This window comes from Mesoplodon bidens (genome assembly GCF_964165515.1).
Source record: "Mesoplodon bidens genome assembly, chromosome: 2".
NCBI classification, from domain to species: Eukaryota; Metazoa; Chordata; class Mammalia; order Artiodactyla; family Ziphiidae; genus Mesoplodon; species Mesoplodon bidens.
Window position 1 is genome coordinate 140,563,093 of NC_138177.1, and position 22,338 is coordinate 140,585,430.

Below are 22,338 nucleotides of genomic sequence, written 5' to 3' on the forward strand. Positions count from 1 at the left end.
GATATGACATTGTGAAAGCAGACCCTTCTGCCTATCTGGAATATAAGAAGAGGTATAGAGCTCCCTGTCACAGGAGGTATAGAAGCAGAGGCGCCTGGTGGAGGGGGTTACCTTTACTAACAAAATCTAACCATCACTGCATACTTAAGGGACACCAGCCTCTGCGCTAAGAAGTCTGCATTTCTTGTTTGATGCATTAGCACTGAGCCTGCAGGGTCAGTGTGATCTCATAATGTCAGCTGTTATCTCATTTAATCCTTGAAACTCAGCTCTCTAAGGTAGGGGCTGGTGCCTTTGTAATTCCCAATTCCCATTTTACAGATGAGGAAACTGAGGCAGAGAGAGGTTAAAGTCACTTGTCCAAGGTCACTCACCAGCTGGTACCTGGTGGAACCCAGGCACAGGTGGTCTGAATTCAGAGTCCATGTTCTTTTGGTTATAAACTCAGTGTGTTCCCTTGGGCCAGTCCTGGCTCTGCCTCTGGGCCCCAATTTTCTCATCAGCACAAGAACATTTCCCAGCTGACAGCCAGCACTAACTGCCAGCCACGTGAGTGTGCTATCTTGGGTGTGCCGGCCCAGCTGGGCCCCAAAGACTACAGCGCCACCAATGTCACGTGGGGCAGAAGAACCACCCAGCTGGGCCCAGGTGACCCACAGAATCATGAGAGATAATGAAATGGATTTATTTCAAGCCATTTGTTACATGGCAATAGAAAAATAAAACAGCATTCAGCAACAAACATTTGTTGAGTGCCTGCTGTGTACCAGGCACTGTACTAGACGCTAGAAGAAGCCCATCATTTGTTTCTGGCTTCCAGGACTGCTAGAAGCCTTTAACTTCCTCCCCTGCAGTCTGAACCGGGCCTGGGCAGGAGCATGCAGCCCCAGGTGTTGTCTCTCCAGAGATGCCACCGTCAGCGAGGATGAGGCTCTCGTAGCTGGGTGGAGGCAAGGGGGGCTGGGTCCCAAGCAGGGCATCCCCCGAGGCACTGCGCTCCGGGTCTTCCTCCACGGGGTATGCAGGTGGTGTCAGGGGCCCCTCAGCCAGTCGGCAGTGCACGGCCTCCTCGTAAGTGGGGATGGCAACCACCTCTGGGATCCTACAGGGACAGAAGAGAGGCTGTGAGCAGGGGGTGGGGCAAAACCTTACTGCACGCCAGGAAAAGAGAGAGGAAGGCTGTAGGCTCCCCAGGGCCCCATAGACACAGCTGAAGCTTGACATCAGCCGGCCCCTGCCAACCTCAGCTCCCCCAACTGCACCCTCCCTGTGCTATAGTTAGTTCTCCATACAGTTGGTTCCCCACATGGGCTCACCACACCCTCTGTCTCCTCAGTTCTCTCTGCAGGGAAAGTCCTTCCCACCTCTCTCACCCTTTCCCTGCTGGTCAATCCCCACTTGTCCTTTGAGTCTCCTCTGGGGAGCTCTCCTGACCTCCCCTAGCAAATCCCCCACTCCCTCCTCTGGGTCCCAACAGTGCTCTCCCTTCTGTCACTCTTGGCCCCAGTTGGTTGTCCCCTAGTGCAGGGACTGACTTTGGGTGTACAGGGATTGATGCTTGGGGATGTTTGTTGAAAGACTGAGGGATGATCGATGGGGAGAAAGACTTCCAGCTTACTGTAATCATCTCCCTTACAAAATCTGGAGTTGTGGATGCTCAGGGCAGGATGCGAGACCTCAATTCCCCTGCCCATCTGGATGCTTGAGGCCCTGATATGGTAAGTCCACCAAGTGATTACCTCTACTTGCATACCTCCAGAGACGGAGAGCTCACTATCTACCCAGTCAACCCTATCTATCTCTAAAGAGCTTGGTTTTCCTGTGACTTTCCCCCACCTCCCCCAAATGAACCACCCTAGAGGGACTTGAGGTAGAGACCAGATCCTCTGAGGCTCCTCTGACCAGGCTCTGCCCACTAGATTCCAAGAACAGGTCACTTGCATCCCAGCCACACCAATGCTGATGGGAATGAGGCTGGCCCTCGGTCTTCCCAGGGCCCTGGGGGGGTCACCTCTGGGGAGTCAGGGCTCCTTCCCCTCCCAGGACCTTGGGGGTGGGAGGGTCACTGATCCTCTGTCTGGACTGCTTCTGCTTTGGGAAGATACTGCCAGATACCGAGGTTGACTAGGTGACCTTGGAGGTCCCCTCCCACCCCAAGTGGCTCGAGGGCTGGCTATGAGTCAGCACTGGCTGGTTCACCTCCCTGCTCAGCCACATTCTCAGTGGGAGATCATGGGTCAGTAACTCTATTAACCTAGGCCCCAGTTTCGCGCCATGTGTAAATGGGGACAATAAGGGCATCTACCTCACAGGACCGTGTGAAGATTAAATGAGGTAATACAGGGACACTTAGCACATGCTCCATAAATGGGAGCTGGTAACAAAATCTCAAAAGGCTCCATGAGGCAGGGGTGTAGGTAACAAATGTTATCACAGATCTTCTGCTAGCGGGAGCCACACAGGCTCAGAGAGGCTGTCACTTGCCCAAGGCCATCAGTTTGGAGCCAGCAGCAAATTAGTTCAATCTATACCAGCCTGTCTAGACAGGGGAAGACCGATGGCAGGAGGGGTCTTCACTCCAGTGGTGATGGGGCAGCTGTGCCAGGAATTTGCTGCCCCTCAGGTGAGCACCCATCACCCCCGTGGACATGGCCCTTCTATGGGCAACGTATCTTCTCAGCCCACACCCACCACAGCCCTAAGAGCAGCCCACTGGGACCACGTGACCAAGGTCATGGAGCAGGCTGTGTGCCAGTCTGATGGAGGACACCAGCCAAGAGCCCAAGCTGGGCTCCCCTTCCAGGGCTTTTGCAAACTTCTCTCACAGACCCTCCTCCTCCGGAGCCCAGGAGCCCTGCAGCTGAGAAATCAGATAAGGGGTCTCACCCGCCTCTGTCTCCCGGCGTCCTTTGAGGTGAGGGCAGGCAAAGAATATTGCTCCTGGAGGCAGGCAAACTAGGTTCAATTGCTGTGTGACCTAGGCTATGTTCACAGCCTCTCTGAGCCTCTTTCTCCTCATCTATAAAATGAGGATAACAATTCCCATTTTGTAGATTCAGGGAGAGGGCAAAATGGAAAATGCTTTGACAACGCTCAGGAAAATATGGGTGATTAGGCTTCCAGAACCCCCCATCTCCTGCCCTGCTCACTTCCCAGCCACGGCCCTGCTGCTCCCTACTTCTCCAAGCTCCAGAGACATGAGTCAGGTTTTGGGTATGCCTGGGGCCGCTCCAGCAGGCAACAGCCGGCAGGGCAGGGCACAGCTGGCAGGTTAGATCAGACTACAACAGGAAGTTTGCTTCGAGGGCAGAGGTGCAGTATCCCTCATGCCACCTCACCTAGCCAGCTGGGCCCACCCAGCCCCAGGTTGCCAGAGTCATGGTCCAGAAGGCTGGAAACTTGGGGAACATGAAGTTCAGGGTGACCATATTGCACACTTCAGGGGCAGGCCCATTTGTGGTGTATTCTGGATGTGGCCCCCTGCAGCTGTGTGGGGCGGGCTGGCCACTGTGGTCCCCATGCACAGAAAGCTCCACCGAGGCTGGGCTCACCCCACTCTCTGGAGCCTGGTGGGGACGTGAGATCTGAGCCTGGCACCAGCTCCTCCACTATTCAGCTGAGTCAAGCAAACACAGTAGGGAAAGGGGACAGGGACCAGGGATGAAACACTGTATGCCCAACACTCAAGCTCTCTAATCTTATTTCACATTCATGACAAGCCTGGGGGTAGTAGCCCTCAGCCATTGCACAGGTGAGTGGAGGCCGCACTCCAACGAAGCGGCAAAGCCCCAGCTCTGCCTGCTTGCAAAACCCAAGCCAACTCCACCCATCACACCTCCCCCAACCCTGACCCCTAATCTCTCCACACCTCAGCTTTCTCATCTGCAAAATGGATCTAATCCTCACACTGCCTCATAAGCAGTGAGGCTCAAATCAGGAGGCATGAGAGTACATCATAAAATGAAAGTGCGGGAAAAACAGCAAACTTTGCAGTGAATACACCTCCCCATCTATCATCTCATCTGAGCCTAACAGCAATCCTAGGGGAAATTCCAGGATTGACGGAGGAAGAACTAGACATGGCTCAGAGAGTCTAAGTAACAGGCTCAAGAATACAGAGCTTAGAAAAGAAAAAGCAGACACTGAAAGCCTCCTGTCGGACTAGACCCACGCTTTTTCTGCTGTACTCACTGAGGCGTCGGGGGCGGGGGCGGGGTGTGCCAGGAGGCCTCCCATCCAGGCACCTCATTTAGGGCTCACACTTAAGATGGGAGCCCCTGAGAGGAGAGGTTTTGTCTGTTTCATCCACTGCTGCATTGTCAGCGCCCTGCGTAGTTAGGTACTCAGTAAATGTTGGTGAAATGCAGGAAAGAATAAGTAGATGAATAAATGAGGAAACTGAGGCCCCAAGAGAGAAATGGACCTGCCCAAGTCATCAGCCTAGAAGGCCTTTCTCTCTAACCTAGAGTTACCTGCAGAGAGCAAGGCCCCTGGGGGCAGGGACAGCTGAGTGGCCTCCCCATGGGGCCCAGATGCTGGGCTCTCAGCAGGAAGGCCAGGGTGGCTCAGCCCCAGGGACAAGAAAGAGCCATTAGCAGAAGCAGCCTCTCCAACATCCAGTCACCCCAGCTCTGAATCTAAGACCTGGTCTCTGAACCTGATGGGCCATGAGCACCCCACAGCCTCCTGGGTAGGTTCCTCCCTGGCCCAGCTGGGAATGAAGGCCAAGTGGCCTCACCTGACAGATGCAGCTATGTCCCGGACCCTGTTGGGTCAACACTTCTGTGTCTACAGACAACACCTACCTTCTGTGCTCAGGCCAGGCTGGGCGGGGAGGGCCAGGCTCCAGTCCAGATCACCCCGAGGCCTAGTCTGGTTCCAACTGACCATTAACTGACTGTGTGACCAGGTAGGTCACTGGTCTCTCTGAGACCCAGGTTTCTCAACTGAGAAGAGTCCCCAAGGCCCTGCCCTTCCCTCTAATAGTCAAATTAAGACCTGACCATTGGACTAAGGGGCTTCGGTTGAATACTTTATTGTCTGTGACCTCAAGGAGTCAGAGGCCAGTAGCAGGGACTAATCTGTTACTTTCTTTAACTCAGAATGCATTTTTCCCGCTAACCAAGGGAAGAAGGGTGCCCAGGTCCGAGGCCAGTTGCCAAATATATGGCTTAGCCCTTAGTACATGCAAATCCAGTGCTTACAGAGTGGTGTGGGGGAATGCACACTTCACAGCTAGCAGGCTCTGCTACTTTCTAGCTGTATAACCCTCACCCTCTTTTTCTGTAAAAGACAACAGTAATTCTTACCTTGCAGGTAGCTTAGACGGGGGAAGATGTATGCTGGCCCCAGATATGCCTGCCCAGCTGATACTTGGTGAATGAGTAAGTACATAAGAGCATGTAAGATACATGCGTTCTCAATAGGGCAAAAATTGGTTCTTGGACTCTTGCTGATACCGTGTTTACATATAAAGCACAAATATACATACAGACCAACTATGTAGTCTATCTGTGGTATTAACATTTCATGGGGGAGGACGAAGAAAAAAATGCCTAAAAAGTCTCCTTAGAGGGAATGATAATGAAAAAAAAGATGAGAAATATTGTCCAAATGCAAGGTTTTGTCTCCATTCCCCACCTCACCCCTGGGCCTTTGCACATGCTCTTCTCCTTACCTAAAACGCTTCTCTCCACCTTATCTACTTGAGGAAAAGTTGACATTTGTTGTGCACCTCCTGTGTGCCAGGCCCTGGGCTGAGTTCTTCATATACATCATCTCATTGAAGTACTATACAGGCATTTGCTACTATTGTATGCTGAGCTCTGCTGCCGCCTCCTCCAAGAAGCCTTCCTGGATTTCTCCACGTCCCCACAGAACCAGGTCTGTCCTCTTTCACAGCTTTAACTACTCTGATTTGTCAAAGTCTGCCTCTGTCGAGGGACGTTAAACTCTTCCAGGAGTGCTGATCGGCCTCCAAGGCCCCAGGGCATAGGCAAGGCCTGGTCCAGAGGAGAAACCCCATGAAAGTTTGCTGAGCAAATGCACGATGAGGTAACAGTGCCCCACCTGTGGCCTCCACCCAGCCCTGCTGACCTGCAGCTCTCCTTCTCCAAGGGCTCCACAGTGAGGTAGTACAGGTCTCTGGAGAGGTGATATGAGTCCCATCGAGGCGGCCCCTTGGTGCCGGCCTTGACAGACCACAGCAGGCTGAAGAGCAGCAGCAGGCCACCGGCACCGCAGCAGAAGAAGCTGACCGACCTGAATGGTGGACCGGGGGCCTCAGGCTCAGGGCGTCCTGTGGGCAGAGCCGCCTGGCTGGGCTGGGCACCTGCATCTTCTTCACTCCACCAGGCGAAGCAGAGTGTCCCGGCCACCAGTACCACCATGCCGCTGACCGTCATGCAGTAGCACAGGGTGGAGGCCACACGGCCCCTGTCACACGTCTGGACACCGAGAAGGAGAGAGAAGAGGAAACGGGCCCCGTGAGAGGCCTGCTGGGTACCAGAGACTGGGTTTTAGTCCTCCGCTGCCTGAGGTCACTGTGTAAACTCAGAGAGGTCATTTGACTTCTCTGTGCCTTAGTTTCCTCATCTGTGAAACGGAGATGATGCTCCCAACTTTGCAGGTGTTGTTTTGAAGGCCACAAATAATGTGTCTCAAGTTCCTAGCACCACACCTGGGACCTGGTAGGAGCTCAGTAAGTGTGGCTGGGTTCACTCCAGGACTGCCCCCGGACTCAGAGGCCTCATCAGCCTGGTGTGTATGAGACTCCCCACTGCAGGCTGGGAGGGAGAAGAGTGAACGCTGTGGGGTCCGCCAGGCCTGCCAGGAGAGAGGCTTGCTGGTTACGCCTTGCCTCACTTCACCCTGGTCACAGTCTCGAAAGGTCAATGCTCTTATCTCCATTTGACAGAGGAAGACATTGAAACTGGGGCTGGGTAAAGGAGCTAGTGGGAAAAGGGCATTGAGAAGCCTGAAGTTGAAATTCATGACACAAAGCAAAACTTTGTGCAAAAAGATGTTCACCATGGCCTTATTTTTAATGGCTGTAATTTGGAAAGAGCCTAAATGTCCAACTATAGGGAAAGGGTGATAAACCATGGCATAAACTCTAGATGGAATATTCATGACTCATTTTTTAAAAAGCTCAGCACAAATGTTTAACAACGGGGTAAATGCTTATGATATCTGACCTTTTTCAACTTAGTTTGCCAAATTATGTACACAGTGTTATCTCAATGAGGCAAAGACAAAATGCCCAGGGGAAAAAAAATAACTGGGAGGAACCCTGGCTCCAGATTATACAGACAGGAAGGGGCTGTCCCCAAAGCCAACCTCTAGGCTGCTGTACATACTGTTCCCTCTGCCTGGTAACTTGCTCGTATCTCTCCTCCCAGTTCAGCTTGGCCCTCGCCTGAGAAGCCTTCGCTGGGGACACTTTAAACTTGGAGTCCCCTGGGCCTTCTTGGACCAAGCTTTTATCCTGCCTGTTTGGTTTCTCCTTTGCTTATTGTCCTCACCAGACAGGAAGCTTCCTGGGGGCAGGGTCTGTATAGGCCCTGTTCACTGCTATATCCCCCAGTGCCTAGCACATAGTAGCTGCTCTATAAACATTTGTTGAAGAAATTCTCCTAAATGAGAAACAGTGTTGCTGACTAAACCTTGTTGTGTGAAAAGCCCCTCTCGCAGTTGGGAGGGGCGGGGGAGAGGGGAGGGAACACAAGATTCCAGCTGCTACAGCACCCAGCCTTGGAGCCTGGTTTTAGTCCCCACATTACAGCTCACCAGCCGTGTCCTGGGGTAAGCCTCTCAACTGCTCCAGGCCTGTCTCCTCACCTGTACAAAGGGCAGGCTCTCTAACAGGCTGCTAGCAGAACTTACAGAGGGCCCCTCTCCTCTTCCAAAAGTTGAGCCAGTGAAGGAGGGGGCTGGGGAACTCACAGACCTTAGGAAGACTTCAATCGTCAGCCTTACAAATGGGGACTTTCCCAGCCTAATGTGGTGCATCAAATGATGCCCTGCTGTGCAGCCATTCAAAGGCACACTCCTCGGGGAGCTGGGGAGTATGGCAGTTCAAGATCTAGTAGGTGAGACTTTAGATTGCAAAAGGGCATGTTCCCAGATGTGTTTAAAAACGTGTGTGTGTGTGTGTGTGTGTGTGTGTGTATGCATGTGGGAGAGAAAGAGAGAATGTAAACATGTAATGCTCGAGGAGTGGACCCCAATCTTTCTGAGCCTCCAGGCCACCAGAAGCATTTAGAAAAATGCCACTTGTAAATTATCTTCAATTCTCTTGCTGTGAATTTGTCTATGGGGCAAGGCCTCCTGTCTCCAGCTCAAGGCATTTTCTGGGGAAGAGAAAAAGAACCTGACTACACTCTTTCCAAAGTCAGACAGCGAGGAGAGGCTGTCAGAAGGAAAAGCTGGAGAAATCAGCTTGGGGGGGGAAAAAAAAAAAACAGCAAATCTATAACGGTAAAACTTTGCCTGTATATTAGTGCACTTGACAGTTCCACTTCATACCTGGAACCTCATCTGACTCACCAGAACTGAGGTGGATGGTCAGGGCAGGGAAAGAAATTCCTGTTTTGCAAATGAGGAGACTGAGCCCAGAAAGGTGAGGGACTTTGCCCAAAGCTGTATACAGCTGTGTGTCTCAACCCTTGCAGAACTCACTCCTGAGTAAGGTAACTTATGATGCTTTTAAATTTCTATAAAAGCAATAGTTCCTCATTATGGAGAAAAGGAGAAAACCACAGAAGGGAATAAAAATGCAAAATACAAATCATCATTAATGCTGCCCCACAGAGATGGGCATGATGTGCAAGTGAATGCTTCCTTTCCAGTCCTCCCTTGGCCTGCATAGCTGATGATGGCGGCAGCAGATGTGTACTGGGCATTTACAGGCGCTGGGAACCACATCAAGCACTTTACAGGTACCTGCCATCTTAATCCTACAAGAGTATTATGTCCTGAGGACACTGGAGCTTCGAGGGTGACAGCTTGTCCAAGGTCAGTGCCAAATTTGAACCAGGTCTAGTCTGAATCAAATCCCTGTGTGTGCATCCATCTGTATTTTTCAGTATATAAAGTTGAGATCGTGCCGTGAATAGATGCATTTGTAAATCTTCAGCTCAGGCAGACCCCACCTTCTAAAATGCTCCCAGACCTCAGACAAGCCCTTGGAATTCCCCTTAGCATGTTCTCACTGGATGCTGTGTCATCTCCTTCTGCATGAGTCTCCCTCCCTCCATGTGGATACACCATGGGCAGGCAGAGCACACAATGACCTACCACCCCCGGGAGATGGAAGGTGTCAACGTCCACTGGATGAAGGACAGCCTGTTCTGTTGTGAGGTGGTCTTCATTATTTTTACAGATCGGGGCTCTGATGGCTTATGGGAAGGGTGTCCTGCCCTAGATTCCCCTGGCCCGTTTCAGAGATGTGGTCTTCAGGCAGTTTACTCACCCTTCACAGTAGTGTACCCTGGACCCTGATGGGGGAGGAAGAAAGGGCTCCCTGCCCTGGAGGGCATAACCCCAGCCCTGGGCAGGGAGGAAACGTCTCTAATCCCAGAGAAGTCCCACCCCCAATCTGGCACTCAGTCAGGCTGCCAGGCTGGCCCCTCCTTCCAGCTCCCTTCCCCCACTCATGCACCCAAACTCCTGGGGTCCCCTACACCTGCTGCTCCTGGGGAGCCCTCATTTCACACACCCCTTCAAGACCCATGCCAAATACACCTCCTCCCAGAAGCCTTTCTGCTGCTGCCACCAGCCAGAGTTATCACAGCCTCTGACTATAGCCACTCTGTTAGCTCTGTGACCTTGATCAGGCGGCCCAACATCTCTGAGCTCAAATTCCTGCCTCCCAGGGGGGAGCAAGCTGTGAAGATGAGATGGCAAGATGGCAAACAGTGACACAGCTTGACAGAGAGGATGGACCCTGGCCCTGACACTGGGTAAGTTACCTAGAGTCTCCATGCCTCAGTTCCTTCCTTTGTAAAATGGGCACAAATAATATCGTTCTATCCCTACTCCCAACAGGGGAACTTTAGGTGCCAGTTTTCTGTAAAGAACTAAACCATCTGAACAAGAAGTGTTCCAAACCATCTTCGTGTAACCCCGGGTAAACTGAGGCTCTGAGCGCCATGGTCCAAGGCCACTCAACAAGTTAGAACACAGTTAGGAGGAGACTTGGGTGTCCAGACTCTGCTCACCAAGTCACTGAGGTCAAGGTGAAGGGAAGGGGTCCCGGGGGGGCTGGATTAGGAGGAGCCGAGATGCTCCCAAGGGCGGGGAGAGAAGGAAGCTTATACCCACCTTGCGCACAGCCATCGCGCTGCAGGGTCAGGCGTGGTCCCGGAGCGGGGAGCCTGGCGAGCCGAGCGGAGGTGAAGGCATGATGGCTGTCGCGCCCGTGGGCAGAGAGAACCTGGGAAGGGCGGTCTCTCAGGTCTGCAGGGGGCGCCCGGCGTTAGGGGCGGCCCGGCGACCGTCCCCCAGCCCAGGTCTCCGAGCCCACAGAAGCGCTACGGTCCGGCTCCGGGTCTGGTCCAGGGCGTCTCGTCCGCCGCCGTCCGTCCCGTCCGATCGCCGCCCCGACCCGGTGGGAGCGATGCAGAGCCCGCCTCACCGCGCAGGGGCTCAGCCACCGGGCTGGGGCGCCGAGCGGCGCGTGGAGTCCGGCTTTGCCTTCGACTCCGGTGATGATCACCCCCTGGCTCCCGCCCACGCTTCGGGCTTGGCGGCCGGGATCCTGGGCTCGGGCTCAGGGCGCTGCCGGCCCCACCTTTCCTCGGATCTGCGTCCTCGCGGCCGCCGGGCCTGCGGAGACTCCAGGGTGGCGCGGCTCCGGGCGGTTCCAGGTGCCGCGCCCGACCTTAAAGCGACAGCGCGACCTGGGCTGGCGGAGGTCGGGGTTTCCCAGCGCGCGGGGGAGCTCTTAACCGGAACCTCCCTGGAATTGTCGGGAACCCGCAGTCCTTGGGGCCATCCCGCCCCCACTACTCCACGGGGGCGGGCTTGGGAACCGGACACGAACTCTTCTGAGAGCCATCGGCGCTCCGTCTGAGAGGGCTGTGAAGCCCAGGCCTCCTCACTCGCATTTTACAGGAAGGGAAACTGAGGCCCATGGAGGGAAAGTTACTTGACTGTTTACCGCAGAGTCCTTGACAACTGGCTTTTTCTTCTCACAGCAGTCAATCGGACAGCAAGCCCTCCCGGGCCCTCCAGGCTCTCACATCCCTAGGAGGAAGGCATTCTCCGAAGTAACAGAAGGCATTTAAGTGCTTCCCCAGCCTCTAAACGAGTGAAGTCACTGACCCAGGCAGTGAGAGGCCAGGAGAGGAGGGCTTGAGGGCAGGGCCTCCCTGTGTGACCTTAACCTCTCTGAAACTACTCCCTCCTGTGTCAAAGGAGGGCTGAGGACCCCAACTCATAGGTCTTCAGGGATTGAATGAGTTAAGCTGAGCAGGTTAATAGAGCCTACAGCCCTTTCACAAGTGCAGGCAGGAGGCAGATTTTATGGACACGTGATTTAGGAGCCTGGAGAAGGGTCAGCGTGTGTGCTTGTGTGAAGTCTTCTCTGGGACGACACCTGTTGTAGAAGGTAGGAATGGGTGGCCGCATCCAGGCTGAAGGAGCAGCATGTGCAAAGGCTGGGCACAGTCACAGGCAGGTAAAACCTCGACAATTCCATGTGGGTCAAAGGGAGGTGGTTCCGGACCAGCTGGGGTCTGGGTTTTGTTTTGTTTCTTCCTGCTGCTCCAACAAGCCAGGGGACTGGGCGGATTCCCCTCAGCCATGGCCAAGGATTCCCCACTGAGCTGGTGGCGACCAACTCCCCTCCCAGCCCAGGGACACGGGAGGTCAGAGCAGCCTGTCCAGTGGATATCTGAAGCTCAGTGAGGGGAAACCACTGTCTCAGAGTCACAGAGCAGGTCAGCGTCAGGGCCCAGGTCCCCAATTTTTAAACTCCTTGTCTCTGAGGAAATATGCCACCTGAGAGTTTTAGCATTCTCTAAGCGCCGACTCCTCTGACCGGTGAGGTCCTTTTACATGTTATCTCATTTCATCTTCACTGTGTGTGTGGTCTATGTAAGCGTTCCCATTTTACAGACAGAAAACTGAGGCTCAGAGAGGGGCAAAGGCCTGTGCAAGTCTAAAGAACTCACAAGTGACTGAGCTGAGATAAGGATCAGGTAGACCTCAAACCAGGACCTCCTTCAGCTTTGCTCCGCTTAATCTGGAGGTGGAGGCAAGCAGCCTTCTCGACGCCCTTGTGGGCCTGCTCAGGGGGGATATGAGTGAGCATCTGGAGGCCGTGAAGCTGTCAGCTCCACCCATTTCTCCAGGGGCAGGCATCCATGCCGGTGTGGGCCCCTCACTGATCCACACTCTCCTTCCCCAGGGTCACAGGTCACAGGCTGATAAGGTTGAGATCAGGGCCTGGGCACACACCTGAACCTGCTGGAACCCGAGTCCCCTGGCCCAGGCTGGACACTCACGCCCTGGAGGTGGTGGCCTGGTTGTAACTTCTGTCCTGACTCAGCCACTTCCAGGCCGGAAGATTCTGGTCACGTCCTTCTCTTCAAGCTGCTGTTTCCTTAGCTATAAAATGGAGACAGTGGTACCTCCTTGCCAGGGTAGCTGTGAGGGCCTCATAATTTAGTAAGACCTTATCCATGAGGGGCTGGCCTGGGTACGCTCTTGCATTACACGATGGTTCAGTTTGTGAATCTCCCCTAGTTGATGGGGACCACCCTGAGGGCAGGGACCAGATGTGACTTGGTGCAGGGCCCAGCCAGACCCAGCAGGGCCAGGACCAGAGGAGACGGGGACCGGGTGTTGATTTGAACCTGAGGATCTGGTCCAGTTCTTCTGGCTCCATCTTCCTCTTCCCCACTTTTGGGGGCTCTGGTCCCAGCCCCCGAAGTCTGCCATGATGCCCAGGCACTGTGGGGACCATGCAGGCTTGGGAATACTTGCAGGTGCTTTCTGAACAATCAGCCTCAGGCTTTCCCCGGCAACACTGGGCAACTCAGAGCAGAAAATCGGTCACCAGCCTTTGCCTCCAGGCGTGGGGGAGGGGACTACCACTTGCACCCACTTACTGGACATCACCAGTCAGTGCTTTTCCCATTTAGCTGTCACTTCAGTCAATTCCTCAAGGCTGAGAGAGAAATATTGATACCTTCTCAGGGTCACACAGCTGATAAGTAGGGGGCTGGGAGTGGGGAGTGGCAGAGTAAGTGCTGAAATCCACATCCGTCTGAATCTTCCACACCCACATGTACTTTTCCTTTTTTGCCACACTGGCCCTTCCTCAGTTACAACCTGGGCTGCTGCTACCCACCTCTGGCTGGCCTCTCTGACTTCAGGCTCTCTGCCCATCATCAGGCACCAGCTTGAGCTTCCAAAGCAGCATCCCAGTAAGTCCCTCACCTGCCTAAACTTTTCAGTGCTTCCCGCTGCCCTCAGAATAACGACACCAGCTTCATTGCCTGCCCTCCTCCCATGCCACTCCTGAACTACTGTCCACTGTGTCCTAAGCACAATACCACACCTTTGCTACAAAGGCCCTCCCTTTTACCAGCTTCACCTGGTGAGCCCATACCCGTCCCTTAAGACAGATCACAGGTCACCTTCTCTGGGTGATGTCTCCTCAGTGTCCCAAAGAAGAATTATCTGGTCCCTCTCCCAAGCTCCCACAGGACTTTACAGATTCATCCATCAGAGCCCCGGGCACGCTCACAAAAGTAAAATCACTGCCTTCCCTACCTCTTTTCCAATAAAAAGAAATAGCTGGACATTGCAGAAACTATCAATAAGTTAAAAGAAATCAGAATGTCCCCCTTCACAGATAAACACCAGTCTCCAACCCTTAAAGGGAGAAAAACATTTCCGTAAGTGCAGAAGCCATATGACCCCTAAAGCCTAAAGTATTAATTGTCTGGACCTTTACAGATAATATTCGCCAGCCCCTACTCTAGCCTCTGGCTCAGCCCTACCACTAGTGTGCTGTGCAATCCTGGGAAAGTGATGGCACCTCTCTGGGCCTCCTCACTTAGAAAATGGGGATAAAATGTCCCTCCACAGACAGATGCTATATTTGTTTTCTATTGCTGCATAACAAATTACCACAAGCATAGCAATTTAAAATAACACCTGTTTATTATCTGTAGGTCAGAAGTCAAGGTAGGTTCAACTGAGTTCTCAGCTTAGGGCTTCACAAGGCCAAACTCAAGTCAAGGTGTGGGCTGGGCTGGTCTCTTATCCGGCAGCTCTGAGCAAGATTCCTGCTCCCATGCAGAATCCTGGTCCTCGTGATTGTAGGACTAAAGGCCCATTTTCCCCCTGGAGGGGACTGCTCTCAGCTCTCAGAGGCCGCTTTGAATTTCTCTGCCTTTTCTGCTACCAGTGGAAGAAAACTCTGCTTTTAAAGGGTTCCTGTGATTAGGTTAGGCCCACCCATCTCTCTATCTTAAGGTCAGCTGATTAGTAACCTTAATTACATCCATGAAATTCTCCTTGCCATGTAACCAGAGGGCAAAGCTTATGAGGGCCATGGGAGAATTCTGCCCATGGCAGGTTCTATGCCAGGGAGACAGAGCACGTGGGCTATAAACCTTCTCGTTACAGGATCACGTCCTCCGTGCCAGGTGCTGGACACAGAGGGCAGGACACATGGAGAGGCAGTGTTCACAAAGAATTAGGAAACAAGCCAGACTGTGGCAAAAGCTTGCCTTTGAATGCCCCAGGATTTCTAGGTGGACCGACACAGAGGTGTGGCAGAGGTGGCACTTAAGCTGAGCTGGGATACAGGTAGGATTTCAACAGGCAAAGAAGGGACTGGGACTGGGGGTAGGGAAGGACCACCTGCTCAAGGCACAACACTGATTACCAAAGGTTATGGCATTCTTGTGTTGACAAAGGACATATTTTTAAGCTTTTGTATAAACAAGCCTATTAAGGATTATCAACAGACTAAAAGCTGGCATCCATTAACTATCTACCAAATACAAGATGCTGTGTTAGGTACATTGTATACTTAGGTCATTTAGTCCTCCAAGAGCCCTACATGGTAGGAATTTTTTAGTAGCTTTATTGAGATAATTCATGTACCATAACACTCACCCATTTAAAGTGTACAATTCAGTGGCTTTTAGTATATTCACAGAGTTGTGCATCCATCACCATCATCAATTTTAGAACATTTTCATTCCCCCAAAAGAAACCCTGTACCAGGACTTCCCTGGTGGCACAGTGGTTAAGAATCCACCTGCCGGGGCTTCCCTGGTGGCGCAGTGGTTGAGCGTCCCCCTGCCAATGCAGGGGGCGCGGGTTCGTGCCCCGGTCCGGGAGGATCCCGCCTGCCGTGGAGCGGCTGGGCCCGGGAGCCATGGCCGCTGAGCCTGCGCGTCCGGAGCCTGTGCTCCGCAACGGGAGAGGCCGCAAGAGTGAGAGGCCCGTGTACCGCAAAAAAAAAAAAAGAATCCGCCTGCCAGTGCAGTGGACATGGGTTCGAGCCCTGGTCCAGGAAGATCCCACATGCCGCAGAGCAACTGAGCTCGTGCATCACAACTACTGAACCTGCACACCACAACTACTGAAGCCTGTGCACCTAGAGCCCGTGCTCCGCAACAAGAGAAGCCACAGCAATGAGAAGCCTGTGCACCACAAAAAAGAGTAGCCCCTGCTCACCACAACTAGAGAAAACCCATGCACAGCAACGAAGACCCAATGCAGCCAAAAATAAAATTAATTAATTAAAAAAATTCTCTCTCTCTCTCTCTTTAAAAAAAAAATAGAAAGAAACCCTGCACCCCTTAACCATTATACTCTTAATTCCTCCATTTCCCCCAGTCTTAGGCAACGACTGATCTATTTGCCCATTCTGGATATTTCATATGAATGGAAACATATAACATGTAGTCTTTTGTGTCTGGCTTCTTTCACTTGCATACTGTTTTCAAGGTTCATCCATGTTGTAGCACGTAGCAGTACTTCATCCCTGTTTATTGCCAAATAATGTTCCATTGTATGGATATAGCACATTTTGTCTACCTATTCATCTGATGGGCATTTGAGTTGTTTCTCCTTTTTAGATATTATGAATACTGCTGCTGTGAACATTCGTGTACAAGTTTTTGTGTGGACATATGTTTTCATTTCCCTCGGGTGTACAACCTAGGAGCCAACTTGCTGGGTCATATGGTAACAATATTTAGTCAACTGAGGATAAAGTAGGAATTTTTATCTCCACTTCAGTATCGAGGAAACTGAGGCTCAGAGAAGTTAAAACAGCCAACCAAGATCAGAGAAGAGAGCAGGTTTAAACTCAGGTCCATCCAGCACCAAAGCTCTCTATCTCCTGCCTCTGGATAAATATATAAAATAGTACAGAGGTCTCTTTTAACCATTCCCCTCTTAAGATATGGATTTCTTGGATAGGGTGGATAGGGATCTTTGTCGGTTTTATCTGATATGTCCAAAAAGTTCCAGTGCCTCAAAGAGGCTAGACACATAGTAGGTGCTCAATACACACTTGTTAAATGAAGGGCAGAATGAATAAGTGTAGATGATTTGAAGGCGGGTGAGTGGGGTTGTGGGAGATTTTCAAGATTCCAGACTTGGTGCCAGGATAAGTTGTCAGACTCTGGGAGCCGGCTCAAGCCACCCTACAAGGGACGTGCTCTCCGCCTGCAGTCAACTTTCGCTGGTGGCCCCCTGGGTTCTTGGAATTCTGTGCCTGGGAGATAGTCCATTCAAGGAGAGGCAAGGAGCTGCGTCGTCTGAGTTCTTGTTCTAAAAAAGGAAACTGCTGTCTGTGGGTAAGAAAAGGATTAGAACCTCAAGGCCTCAGCTTCCTTGGAGGGTGTTTTCTGCCCAAGTGAGATGGCCTGGGCTCTTCTGGGGCCTCTGTTCTGGGCGGGCTGTGACTGGGCCAGCAGCCCTGGAGCATGGGGAAGATGCTCGCCAGTCAGGGGAGGAAATCTTGTCTGGGAACTGAAACAAAGTTCTCTGGATGCAGGGCTGGCAGCAGCCTTGACTCCAGGGGTGACCTCTGGGAACAGGCACATAGAAGGATGCAGATTCTGGGAAAGAGCCAGCTGTTCCCAGAGATCCCGAGAAAGACACAGCAAGCCCTCCTGTCAGTGGGGAGAATGATTCTCAATGGGCTGAGGTGGGGCGTGAGAGAAGAGAGCTGCCCTCACAGACAGGAGGGGCTGGTTTGGGTCCTGACTGTGACTTGTGGCCTTGGCCAAGTCTCTGTCCCCCCTCAGCCTCCGTTGCCCTACCTATAAAAAGTCGGGAGTCCTTTCTGGCTCTGGGACTCTATTCCGAGGCTTAATTCTCTTTCTTCTTCTCCTCCTTCCTCCTCTGAATTGGACTCACTAATTCCATGCCAAGTCTAATACAAATCCTAGACTCTGTTCATAGAGTCAGCGCTTTCTTTGCAGGTATATAGAGGCTCTTCTGGAATCATCTCCCTCTAGCCCAGGATTTCTTTTTCTTCTTTTTTTCTCTTTTAATAAAGATCATACTGTTTTATTTATTTATTTTTATAAAATTTATTTATTTATTTATTTATTTATTTATTTATTTATTGGTTGCGTTGGGTCTTTGTTGCTGCACGTGGGCTTTCTCTAGTTGCGGCGAGCAGGGGCTACTCTTCGTTGCAGTGCACAGGCTTTTCATTGTGGTGGCTTCTCTTATTGCAGAGCACAGGCTCTAAGCACGGGCTCAGTAGCTGTGGCATGTGGGCTCAGTAGTTGTGTCACACGGGCTCAGTAGTTGTGGCTCATGGGCTCTAGAGCGCAGGCTCAGTAGTTGTGGTGCGTGGGCTCAGTAATTGTGGCTCGTGGGCTCTTAGAGCGCAGGCTCAGTAATTGTGGCACATGGGCTTCTCATTGCAGTGTCTTCACTTGCTGCAGAGCACGGGCTATAGGCGCGCAGGCTTCAGTAGTTGTGGCGCGTGGGCTCAGTAGTTGCATCATGCGGGCTCATTAGTTGTGGCTAGTGGGCTCTAGAGCGCAGGTTCAGTAGTTGTAGTGCACGGGCTTAGCTGCTCCACAGCATGTGGGATCTTCCCAGACCAGGGCTTGAACCCGTGTCCCCTGCATTGGCAGGTAGATTCTTAACCCCTGCGCCACCAGGGAAGCCCTAGCCCAGGATTTCTGAAGTGCCCCATTTCCTGCCTCAACTCCTACCTCCTGTGCCAACCCAGCCCCACGCAACCAATGCCTGATGTCCCATAAGAACCTCCCCCTCAGCCCGTTCCAACCAAATCACCACTTCCCTCCTAAGATGCTCTGTCTCCCGTGATCAGTGCTCAGTGAATTCACCCAAACAAGGACACCAGCTGCAGCAAAGCAATCACTCACTACCCTTTCTGGGTCTGGTTTATCAACAGTTCAATGAGCGGTTGCCCTTGACAGTAGCTAAGGCTGCTGACGGGCCTGAATGCTCTGATTTTACTCCAAATCTGTTATTAGCCTGCAGAGTGACCCTGGCCAAGTCATTCCTCTCTTTGAGGAATTTCCACATCAGTAATTGAAGAGATTGGACCAGATACGTTTTGGACTAGGGGAGGCGGAAAAAGCACTAACAGTGGAGGCAGGAGATCTGGCTTCACTTAGTCATCAGTTCATCTTGCCACCCTGGACTGGTCCCTTCCCAGGCTGGGTCACTGTTTCCCCTTAGGTCAGATGGAGAGGGTGGCTTACCTGCTCTCCCAGGGCCCCTCCCTCCCTGCCCTTGACATCCTGGAACTCTGGGACCAGGTCCCTTAAATCATTTAGCTAACAACTCCTGGATGTGTTCGTCTCCTCTCATCACTCTGGAAGCTTCCAGATTGTTCTTTGAAACAATTGAAGGCCCCTTAATCACTGTGGGTCCCCTGACAGCTGGAGAAAACTTGGCAAGCAGGAGCTTATATTCCATTATTTTAAATAGGAAAATTAATATTGTGTTCAGAGCCCACCTAAAAAGCCCAATTAATTTTCTGAATATCACTAAAACACTCTCAGACATCTATTTAACAAATCACTAAGGATTTCTACATAACATGAAGTATATAATCTCTGTTTAACATGAAGTATTGGATGTTCTTAACACACAATGATACTGTAAAGTATTGGGCACACATTTTTGTTTCTTTCAATGAACATGTACTGTAATGTAAATGATAAGGAAATGATATATTAAAATGATTCCAATACAAGAACCATTTAGCATAATAGAATAAATAAGTAAGCCAATTTGAATAATCACACTAATTGATAGGAGAGTTACCTGAGTGAGGTGCAGGGTGAGAGGGGGAGTCGACGGCTGTAAGTGGTGGGTGAGGTTGCCTGAGGCCAGTGTGTGTTCACAGCCAAGGAACAGTGGACGCTGTTCTCTTCTTGACACTTCAGGCTCAGGAAGTGAATGGCTGTGACCCAATATCTGAAGCCATAGATGAATCGTTGAGATAAAATAAATCAAAGTGGACATCTGCTTGCTTTTCCTTGGCTTGCAGTTATATAGCTCTGGGGACCATGCTCTCTTTGCTGAATTTTTAAATGTGATACATCTGCTCGTGTCATGACCACACACCTGTAATCCCAATCACTTTGCCCGCCTGACACAGGCATGGCTGAGGAGCACAGGGTCATGGCCAAGCTCGTCCCATTTATGTGCCCCTGTTCTCAACACCCATCGTCCCTGTGCTCTTTCTGCTAATGAAGGCAGCCACTTAAGCTCACCCACTTTCGTCCCAGGCTTTTCCATTTTCTAGAAGGTATTTTCACTGAAAATGTGAGGAAGATGCTAGCAATAATGCCTAGCACATTTATACAAGGCACTAAAGGGGTGTGCTCCATGGAGAAAAGACTGAAGCAGGACGTCGGTGCAACCACATAATCTCACTGGGGCTCGCCCATGACTTAAATGCTCTCTCCGGTGCAGAGGCCAAGTCATTAGGCAGATATTCATTTAGGGCTGTAAATGTTGGGTAATGGTTTTGCGAGTCATCATCGTGATTATCTCATTCAGATAATGAGAGTTCAGATGGCAAGAGATACCTGAACTTTACTGGTTATTTGTAATTCCCACAACTGTTCTGCAAAGAAAGTAATCATTATTCCTGCTTCATAGATGGAGAAATTCAGAGGGCCGAATTAACCAGAATGGAATCACAACCTGTCCTACACTCAGTCCCTGTTCGTTCCACCCACACATGGCCCTGCACACCGGGCCCTGCTCCTCCTCTTCGCCACCCCCTTTGGGGAATGTTACCTTTGATCTCTCCTTTGGCCCTCTTTTTCCACCCCCACTAATCCCATGTCCCCTGTAGCTCCCTTCTCTTCCCAGCAAGCACCGATCACTACCTGCCTAGTCCTGTGCTTCTTCGCCCAGTGTGCCCTGGCTTCCTCTTCTCCACTACCTGCACAGGAGGGCACCGCCACCCTGGAGAAGGACTATACGGCCCGGCGCCACCCCCAACAAGCCCTGGGCAGGGGTCTGTGACCCTCACCCCCTTTGGTGACCAGATGTCCTCTGACCACACTGGATTGAGCACAGCATGCTTTGGCCCTTTCTGCGTTGTCCTAGACAACCTGGTTCACTGCCATGGCTTCAGTTACTACTGGGTGAGCCAAAAGGTGCATTAGGTTTTTTTCAGTAAGAAGGCTCTAGTAGCACTTAGTTGTCTTTAACTTCATTCGAAACAATTTTGTTAGATTGTATGTGATAGCTGTCATATCAGAGTGCATTAAAAAAAAAAAAGACTTATCAAAATTGGTGAATTTTTGTGTAGCCATTTTCATATTGAAGATGGAAGAAAAAAAGCAACATTTTCAGCATGCTATGCTTTATTATTTCAAGAAACGTAAAAATGCAACTGAAATGCAAAAAAAAGATTTGTGCAGTGTATGGAGAAGGGGCTGTGACTGATCGAGCGTTGTCAAAAGTGGTTTGCGAAGTTTCGTGCTGGAGATTTCTTGCTGGATGATACTCCACGGTTGAGTAAACCAGTTGAAGTTGATAACAATCAAATTGAGACATTAATTGAGAAAAATCAATGTTATACCACGCGGGAGATAGCCGACATACTCAAAATAGCCAAATCAAGCGTTGAAAATCATTTGCACCAGCTTGGTTATGTTAATCGCTTTGATGTTCGGGTTCCACATAAGTTAAGCGAGAAAACCCTTCTTGACCATATTTTCGCATGCGATTCTCTACGTAAACGTAATGAAAATGTTCCATTTTTAAAACAAATTGTGACGGGCTGTGAAAAGTGGATACTGTACAATAACGTGGAAAGGAAGAGACCGTGGGGCAAGCGAAATGAACCAGCACCAACCACACCAAAGGCCGGTCTTCAGCCAAAGAAGGTGACGTTGTGTATATGGTGGGATTGGAAGGGAGTCCTCTATTATGAGCTCCTTCAGGAAAACCAAACGATTCATTCCAGCAAGTTCTGCTCCCAGTTAGACCAACTGAAAGCAGCACTCGACGAAAAGCGTCCAGAATTAGTCAACATAAAACGCATAATCTTCCATCAGGATAACGCAAGACCGCATATTTCTTTGATGACTAGACAAAAACTGTTACAGCTTGGCTGGGAAGTTTTGATTCATCCACCATATTCACCAGACAATGCACCTTCGGATTTCTATTTATTTCGGTCTTTACAAAATTCTCTTAATGGAAAAAATTTCAATTTCCTGGAAGACTGCAAAAGGCACCTGGAACAGTTCTTTGCTCAAAAAGATAAAAAGTTTTGGGAAGATGGAATTATGAAGTTGCCTGGAAAATGGCAGAAGGTAGTGGAACAAAAGGGTGAATATGTTGTTCAATAAAGTTCTTGGTGAAAATGAAAAATGTGTCTTTTATTTTTACTTAAAGAACTGAAGGCACCTGTTGGCCTACCCAATACTTCTAAGCAGATAAATCTCCATATGCAGCCTAGGACCTCCCCTCTAAGCCCCAGATCCCCTGCCCTGGATTTCCAACACCACGTGGTCATAACCTGAGCATCCTCTTGAGGTCCCAGTGCCCATCCTCATTCCCTCTCCTCCTTCACCCTTCGCATCTCATCAGTAACCATGTCTGCTGATTCTGCCTTGGAAATATATGTGTTTCATCCTCATCCCTCTCCTCCCCACACTGAGACTGCCAGCTCTACCCCAGGCCTCCTCATCTCTCCCTGAGACCCTGCATCAGCCTCCCCGCTGGCCCTGCCTCCTCTGTCCAGTTCATGCCCCTCGTGGCAGCTAGTTTCCACTCTGAACTCTATTCTGATCATGCCATCCCCCTCTGCTTGAGATTCTTTAGTTTGTCAGAAAC

At 51.1% G+C, this 22,338-nt stretch overlaps 1 protein-coding gene across 1 annotated transcript; it reads right to left on the reverse strand.

The window, feature by feature from the left end:
- Positions 1-668: 668 nt before the first annotated feature.
- On the reverse strand, positions 669-10,894 carry TMEM61 (transmembrane protein 61). The gene is made up of 3 exons (XM_081224948.1): positions 10,324-10,894; positions 6,097-6,446; positions 669-1,102 (listed from the first exon to the last, which is right to left on the reverse strand). Exons 1-3 carry the CDS (start codon positions 10,336-10,338, stop codon positions 826-828), a joined length of 642 nt encoding a protein of 213 aa, XP_081081074.1. The 5' UTR covers positions 10,339-10,894; the 3' UTR covers positions 669-825.
- Positions 10,895-22,338: the final 11,444 nt, after the last annotated feature.